Source organism: Petaurus breviceps, unplaced genomic scaffold (genome assembly GCF_028583685.1).
Source record: "Petaurus breviceps papuanus isolate PSGF00001 unplaced genomic scaffold, PetGlider_PUasm1.0 173, whole genome shotgun sequence".
Lineage (NCBI taxonomy): Eukaryota > Metazoa > Chordata > Mammalia > Diprotodontia > Petauridae > Petaurus > Petaurus breviceps.
Genome location: NW_027185759.1, coordinates 17,404,917 through 17,414,074, shown reverse-complemented (window position 1 = coordinate 17,414,074; position 9,158 = coordinate 17,404,917). Strand labels below are relative to the sequence as shown.

The 9,158-nt window shown below is 38.7% G+C and overlaps 1 protein-coding gene across 1 annotated transcript in view; it reads left to right on the top strand.

Annotated features, from left to right (window-relative positions):
• Positions 1-9,158, top strand: part of VEPH1 (ventricular zone expressed PH domain containing 1) — a 196,176-nt gene that overhangs the window by 8,827 nt on the left and 178,191 nt on the right. Inside the window, exon 2 of the mRNA XM_069083457.1 lies at positions 1,379-1,594. Within this exon, the coding sequence (XP_068939558.1) occupies positions 1,379-1,594 (216 nt within the window). The remainder of the gene's footprint in view (positions 1-1,378; positions 1,595-9,158) is intronic.

The following is a 9,158-nucleotide window of genomic DNA, read 5'->3' as shown; positions in this document are numbered from 1 at the left end:
GATAGATAGATAGATAGATAGATAGATAGATAGATAGATAGATAGATACAAATATATGTATGTGTGTATACATATATATGTATACATACACATGTGTGTATCTCTGAGAAACTGTCTATAAAATTTTCCCCAAATTTTCTGCTTTCCTTCTGATCTTGGCTACATTTGTTTTATTTGTACAAAAACTTTTCAATGCAACTGAAATTATCCATTTCACACATTGCACTATTCTCTATCTCTTGTTTCTCTATAAATTGTTCACCTATCCATAAATCTTGTTCTTCAAATTTTCTTGTAATCTCTCTTTATATCTAGGTCTTGTATTTATTTTGATCTTATCTTGGTAAGTGGTGTAAGATATTGGTCTATACCCAATTTCTGTCAGACTCATTTCCAGTTTTCCCAAAAATTTTTACCAAATGAAGAATTCTTATCCCCCAAACTTAATCTTTATACAGTTCAAATACAAGATTACCATATTTATTTGTTGCTGCAAATTGTATGTTTATTCTATTCCACTGGTCTACCTTTCTATTTCTTAGTACTAGACAATTTTAATAATTACTGCCTTATAATACAGTTTAAGATCTGGTACTTCTAGGCCTCCTTCCTTTACATTTTTTTTTATTTGCTACTTTGATAGTCTTGACTTTTTATTCTTCCAAATGAGTTGTTATTGTTTAATTTTCTAATTCAGTAAAATAATTATTTGGTGACTTACTTGGAATGGCATTGAATATATAAATTAATTTAGATAAAATTGTCATTTTTATTATATTGGTTCTGCTTACCCATTAAAAATTAGCATGTCTTCAATTATTTAAATCTGATTTTATTCGTGTAAAAAATTGTTACAATAATTTTGCTAATATAGTCTTGGGCCCTAGCTTTAGTCATCTGTAACTTCTCTCCCTCTGCCAGTTCAAGTTTATAAAAGATAAGAATGGAATTTGGAGCTAGGAATCTTGGGGACCCAAGACAGTTTCAGTTGTTACAATGAAGGTTGATTAGGATTTAGTGTAATCTAGCCTGGATTTCCATTACACTGTGTAAAGTCCACAGACTGAACAATCCTTGAGAAATTTGGGGATGATTTCAATCAGGGCCCACCTTCATGTTCTTTGCATTGTTCTTGACTTTGATCTCAATAATTTCATCAGGGAGCACATACTTTTGCGAAAGTAAGTGAATCACCCACTGGCCTGAGCTTGGTCATGTAACTAGAAATACCATGTGGTAAGTAGCCTACATAGTCCATGAGTGCTAGCTAATAAAGGAGGTGGGGATTGTTTGCTAGAAATCTTAGGCATGCTGCCCCCTTGGTTGGCAGTCAGTGGGATTAAGGAGTTTATGGATTCCCTGTTTACCTTACAAATAGGACTATTCATCCAATGGCAATGACCAAGCTGTGGTTGAGATCTGTATCACTCGCATCACAACAGCCATCAGGGAGACTGAGTCCATTGAGAAGCATGGCAAGGCCCTGGTGGCTCTCTGGGAATCCTGCCTGGAGCACAATCTCAGACCTTCAGGAAAAGATGAGGACACACCCCACGCAAAAATTGCTTCTGATATCATGAGTTGTATTTTGCAGGTGAGTTGCCTTTTCACTGTACAGTTCAATTGATCAATATAAACCAATAAATGTTTATTAAACACCTACTGTGTGCCAGGCTACTGTGCTAAGCTCTAGGGATGCAGAACCTGCCCTCAGGGAACTTACAATAGTTCTATCTTCCTGACTTTCACTCCTTAGAAAAAACTCCCTTCTCTTGGTTCTTCTCACACAGATCTTCTTCATCTGCCAGCTCTTTGTTTTGACTCTGATTCTCTGCCACATCCACAATGCACTTCCCCTTCATGCCTGTCTCATAGAATCTTTCATTTCCTTCAAGTTTCAGCTTCAGCATCATTTTCCATGAGAAACCTTTCCTGATCCTCCCAACTTCCAGCTCCCCCCTTCTCTAACTATCCTATATTTAACTATTGGGCATATAGGGCGTCCTAAAAGGCTTAGGGAAGGTTTTTTTTTTAAGCTTCAATAGTTTAAAATAATTTTTGCCACAAGATAGGCATATCTAAGTTGTAATAGTTTAAAAGTGTCCTAAGACTTTTGGGACACACTGTTTATTCTATATGTACTTCGATGTGTGTATTGTGTCTTCTCTGATAGAAAAGAAGCTCCCTGAGGGCAGGGACTGTTTAATTGTTTTTTCTTTGAATCCCTAGTACTTGGTCCATATTACCAAGTAGTTTAAAATGCTTGTTGATTGAGGAAAATATGCACTGGATTTTTCATTCACTTGCTTTTCAGAAGACTCACTTTTTACTGGCTTGGATGTTGCAAGACACTTCATGCCTTTAATAGTTAAGCTAACCCTGACAGAAATCAGCAATGAGTACTTTGCCTTGATTCTTTCAAAGACTCCAATTTCATTACTCAGGGTACTCTCTTAATGAATGTAGATCACTGCTGCTCCATTTCTCTCACCCTGCAAGGGTGTCAACTATATTTTACTATGCTTTCTTCTCATCCCATTTGAGTTTTCCCTGATAATAAGATCACACATTTCACACTGGAATGGGCCTTTGGGGCTGCCTTGTCTACCTTGCTCATTTTATGGAGGAGGAAACAGAGACTCAAATTGGGTAAGTGACTTGCCCAAGGTCACAGGGATGCCAGGAAGGATTTGAACCTAGATGTTCTGTCATACAATCCAGTATATTTATCTGAACATCTATCTCAGACACACAAAGGCAAATCAATATACATGACTGACTAAGCAACAGAAAGTGGTTTAGTGGGAAAAGAAACCCCACTGGATTTGTACTGAATCCCTGGATTTTGTTTGTGGTTCTGTTATTTAAACTACTTGCATGAAATTTTCATCTAAAAACAAGGAGATGAGACTAGGTAACCTCTGAGATCCTTTCTAGCTATGAATTCCTCCATCCTATTATGTACATGTTATAGGCACTATGGGTGAGTACATGGTCTGTGCCCTTGGAGCTTATAATCTAGTTGGGGTGGTGAATCTACCAATATAAAGGTTGAAAATCTACCAATATAAGGCAACGTATTTTAATATAGTAAGTACCAAATGAGGGGCTAAGTAATATAAACATATAAAGCTAATATGAATAGAAAGACCAAGGAGAACTTCAGGGAGAAGGTGAAATTTGAACTGGACTTTGAGAGATGAAAGAATTTGGCTCAAAGGGAAGCATGAGGGAAAGCCATTTAACTCCATGAGAAATATGACTGTGATGCTCCCATGTGTGGATGATACCTCTCTTCTCTCTTGCTTTCTTGGTCTATGTGAAGAGCTCATCTGTTCCAGTGTCAGCTGCTCAGGGCACATTCCTGTTCAACCTTTTTTATTTGCTGACCCACTTTTGCTAAATTCTTAGTTGTAAATCAACCTCGAGCTCCCTGAGATGTTTACCTACTCAGTTCTTAAGCTCTTCTTGTGAACATTTCAACAATGACTCACATACCTTCTAACACACCTGTTCCTCCTTCAAGAACTGACAAACAAACCCCAGCACACCTCACTTTAGTGAAAAGAATACTCCTGCTTTTGATAAGATACCAGTGAGTGGATATCCAGTTTTCATTAACTAGCATTAATTTATAGAGGCAGCATGGCATAATGCTTAAAGAACTGGCCTCAAAACATGAAAAGACTTGGGTTCAAATCCCACCTCTGATACTTACTGGCTGTGTGGCCCTGGGCAAGGCACTTTAATCCCTCAGGTAGCTCTCTAAGACTCTAAGTTGCAAAAAAGATGGCAACTGCATTGGTGGAGGCAATTTCCTTATCTGAGATTTCCCTGTAACAATAAAATCATATGTCCACTCCTTCTTCCTTTTTAATTCATGCAAGCAGCTCTGCTTGATTTTGACTCCGTGAATATCATGCCCTGCCCTGACATCCCTGCTTTCTAGCCTCCTTTTGTATAGTGTCTTTCCCCATTAGACTGTAAGCTCCTTAAGGTCAGAGGCTTTCTATTTCTTTTTTGTAACCTTGACTAAAAATAATAAGTACAGAGCTCCCATTATAAACATTAGGAAAAGGCTTAAAATCAAGACAAATTACCTAGGGGATTCTTATAAATCACGAGGGCTCCCCAGACCCACTTTGCCAGCCACTATCCTAATCAAGTCCTGCAAGAAGAAACCAAGGTTACCTAGTTGCCTAAATCCTAAGAGGAGGTAGGATATAGGGGTGCCAACTTGAAAATATCATTGGGATAATGGATTGCCTACAAGATGTGATTTGAGAATTGCCTACAATGTCATTCAATTCAATCCAATTCCATTCAACAATCATTTATCCAGTGCCTACTATGTACCTACTATGAACTATGCTAAATGCTGAGAGCACAAAGACAAAAATGAACAGTCTCCAATCTGAAAGAGTTCATATGCCATTCAGAATGATCTTACCCATTTGTCTTGCAGGGTACCTGAAATCTGCTATTAGAACTTAATTCATTCTACCGTGTTTCCCCGATAATAAGACACTGTCTTATTATTTTTTTTGGACAGAAAAACACTAGAGGGCTTATTTTCAGGGGAGGGCTTATTTTAATGAACATTGACAGCAATTTTAAAAAACAGGTAAATGTGAACAAAAAAATGTACCAGCAAGCAAATCACTGGGGAACAACAGGATGATGCGCTCACTGCTGCAGCTCTGATTGGATGCAGCTCGGAGTGTGGCGTGCGTTTCACGGGGGGGGGGGGGAGACGGTGCATACAGAGGGTACCGTAATGTAGCGTGTAGCGCAGGGGATCACCTTCACTACAGTAGCAATCTCAATAGGGCTTATTTTCTGGGGAGGGCTTATTTTAGAGGAATCTTACACAGTAAGGGGAGGGCTTACTTTCGGGATAGGTCTTATTATCGGGGAAACACGGTAGCATCTTGCACCTAAGAATCACAGTTAATAGTGTGTGATGGAAAGAGCACAAGTCTTAGAATCAATACAGTTAGGTGTGATTCCCAATCCTACCAATTACTAATTATGTGACTCTATCCAAGTCATTGAATACACCTCATTCTTACTTACCTCATCTGTAAATTGGGGATGATAATACAACAAGCCACACAGAGTTGTCTAAAAGCATTTTTACTTTCAATGTGAGGATCCATGATTTCATTAATATGGACAAACCCACTCAACCTCAAACTATCCATGCCCATTGTGGAAGTCCCATCCATGTAGTTCCACAACTCCCCTACAGAGAATTGACTCACTATGGTGGAATCTTTCTTGTAGGTCTTTTACCATTTCATGGATACTATTTCTTGTGGGCAGACTGTTGGCAATCATCCTAACCTCAGGAATTTGTTTGGTATGAATGACTGACCCAGCACAAGTAAAGGGGGTTGTAGAAAAAGAGATTTAGAGAAATGTAGAGTTGTCACAAAAGAGGGAAGCATTCGTGTTGATGGTTCTGGTTTGGTTCTGATTCAGTTGAGTTGAGTTCCAAGGCCTTCCCTTATCTTCTTTTTCCTCTATGGTGATGACACACTCAGAGGGTGCCTAATGGAGAATCCACAAGGTCTGAGAAGATGGGAATCTGCTTTGGGGAGAGATCCTCACATTGAGAAAAAGTAAAAATCTTTAACTTTTGACATGAGATGGCCTGAGCACTTCCCCTTGCAATCCTGTCTGCTCGCCCAGGTCTGCTCCTTCTCTTGAAATGTGTATCAGTCTAACTCTAGCACACACACCAGGGATGTCCATCTGCCATCCCTTGCTTGCTGCAGTGAAATAAGCTTCTACATCACATTATCAAGGACTTGTCCCCCTACTCTTCTGATCATAACTATCTTTAATCATGTCCTACTTCTTGAACACAAATCATTCTTGATTGCATGAGATTCCCTGCTCACTCCATTGCCTGTTGGATCACCTACTATTTTGATTCTTCTGAAATTTTGGCTTTGCAATTCACAACTATCCTTGGGGGAGTCTGAAATTCCCCAAATGCAATTTGGTCTACTCTCTTCCTCCTTTTTAAGGAACTACTGAATAGGTGGCTCCTCCAGAAAAGAAGTTGTAATTATTCTCATATTGAAAGTTAGATACTCCTGGGAAAGAGAGAGTACATTAATCTAGAAACCATTAACATTTAACTGTAAGGGTGGCTAGGTGGCACAGCGAATAGAGCACTGGCCCTGGAGTCAGGAGGACCCGAGTTCAAATCTGGCCTCAGATACTTTACACTTACTAGCTATGTGACCTTGGGCAAGTCAACCCCAATTGCCCCTCCAAAAACAAACAAACAAAAAAAAAGGCAAAAAAAATTATCTGTAAATTAGTGTATGACCAAAGTTTGACCTGAGCTTCTAAAACTAGAACATAGGACAGGAAAACATGTATGAGAAAGAGGGATGAAAGAGGGCTATGGCTCTCCTGGGGAAGAAAGGACCAAATGATTTACTTCAATGTGGGGTTACAGGTAGAAGAGGGACAGGGTAAGGACACTGGGTGCCTAGCTGGGGAAAAGGAAGACTCCTCTGAGAAGTACATGAAGCCAAAGATAAATTGTGCTGACTGTGCCGACTGGTCCAAGGCCAGCCCAGAGTTTGTGGTCATTTTGAGCTGGTGAAGATGATACAAAAGTCCTTTGTAGGACTAACATTTATATTTAGTTCTCCCTAAACTTCGATGAAATTTTGGTTGGTTGGTTGTTTTTGTCTTGCCCTAAATACCAAGAAAGTGACTCTCTCCCACTTCTAATTTAGGTTGTTGTGGGAAAGGAGGTTGGGAATACTAGGAGACTACTCATCCAAATGATTCATTCCTTTCAATTTTTTCAATAAAATAAACCAACTAGTCAATTTTCAAGTGAGACACTCAGCATTTTCTGCTTGTTTTAACAGGGGTTAAGGAAAGGCAATGATTTTCTTCCACAAACCATTCTCCAACACAAAATACCTAAGCAAGCAAAAGGTCAGGCCCTACTTCCTGCATTGTTGACTGTTCCCCTAGGTTTCTTTCCTCTCCATTTTGGGAAAAGGGTTAACAAGGGGCAATGTCTATAACAAAAGCATTTCATTTTGATGGTGCGATCACCTATAATAACAGCAATGACATTTATCTGGTGTTTACTATGTGCAGGGCACTTTACAATTATTATGCTCACCACAACACTGATACATCTGGGTACTATTATCATTCCTGTTTGCACAGATGAGGAAACTGAGGAAAACAGAGGTGTGGTGACGTGCATTGTATCACATGGCTAATAAGTGTCTGAGACCAGATTTAAACTCAGCTCTTCCCTATTCCAGAACCAGTGCTACATCCATTGAGTCACAGTGTTGCCCCTTTCTTACCCCTTCAGGAAACATCTACTTGAGTCAGATTGTCAAGAAGCAATTATTAAGCTGTTACTATGTTCCAGGCACAGTACTAAGTTCTAAGAAAGAAGAAAAGGCAAGCACTGTCACCTTTGGGGAGACTGAGGAAATTCTAGACTGTCAGCAGATTTCCAGGCCAAGTTCTTCTTTAAGTTCCTAGGAAAATGCAAAAATAAAATTGTGTCCCCACAGACCCATAATTGACTTCAGTTGGTAATTTCAACCCTGGGGAGAGCTAAAAAGAACAGAAACACACGACCAATATGCTGTACATTTGCTAATGCAGGTGATAGGAAGGCTATCACCTCTGAAGACCGTGGTTGGCATTTCATGAAAACCAAGATCACACACATTACTTAAACTCTTCTTAAACATCAGTTTCAATCTCCTCCACCTACCTTCTCCCCAAGGCTGTATAAACAAGTCTAGAAATCAATTATTTTCTTCTTCCCAGTTCTTTACCTACCTCTCTCTTGGTCTCTTTCTTGCTCACCTCTCTACTTCTGAAGCCTTAAAAGGTTGAAATGTTAAATATCTTATAAGATTTTAATATATTCAAGTGATTGAATGTATTCAAGCAGAGGGTATAAGAGACAATCCAGTAAAGTGGAAAGGGCACTGAACTTATATTAGAAGACCTGGTACTCCTTGTGACCTTGAATAATCACTCTTTGTTGTTGTTTTTCATTCAGTCACATCAAATGCTTCATGATCCCATAGACAATGACGTGCCAGGCCCTTCTATCCTCCAGAGTCTCTTGAAGTCTGTTCGAGCTCATATTCATTGTTTCCATGACATTATCTATCCATCTCATCCTCTGCCATCCCTTTCTCTTTTTGCCTTTAATCTTTCCCAACCTCAGGGTCTTTTCCAACAAGTCCCATATCTTTAAGTATTTAAACTTCAGCTTAAGTCTTTGACTTTCCAGTTACTAGCCTGAATTTCTTTATGTATTGACTGATTTAATCTCCTTCCTGTCCAAGGGACTCTCAAAAGTCTTCTCCAGTACCACAATTTGAAGGTGTTTGTTCTGTGATGCTCAACTTTCCTTATAGTTCAACTCTCACAGCCTTACATTGCTACTAGAAAAACTACAACTTTGACTGTGCAGACCTTTGTGAGGCAGGTGATGGATGTCTCTGCTTTTTAGCATGCTGTCCAGATTTGCCTTAGATTTCCTTCCAAGGATAAGTGTCTTTTAATTTCACGGCTGCAGTTGCCATCTGCTGGGATCTTTGAGCCCAAGAATAGAAACCTGATGCTGCTTCCATTTCTTTTCCTCTATTTGCCAGGAAGGGATGGGACAGTTGCCAAGATCTTAGTTTTGGGGACTTTTTATATTAAGCTTCAACCCAGCTTTTACACTCTCTTCTTTCACCTCATCAAGAGGCTTCTTAAATCTTCTTCACTTTTTGCTATTAGAGTGGTATCATCTGCATATCTGGGATTGTTGATATCTCTCCAGGCAACCTTAATTCCAGTTTTGAATTCATCCAGCCTGGGATTTCACATGGTATACTATATATATGATAAATAAATAAATAAATAAATAAATAAATAAATAAATAAATAGATAGATAGATAGATAGATAGATAGATAGATAGATAGATAAATAAATGAATGAATGAATGAATAAATAAATAAATAAATGAATGAATGAATGAATGAATGAATGAATGAATGAATGAATGAATGAATAGATAAATAAATAGATAGATAGATAGATAGATAGATAGATAGATAGATAGATAGATAGATAGATAGATAAATAAATAAA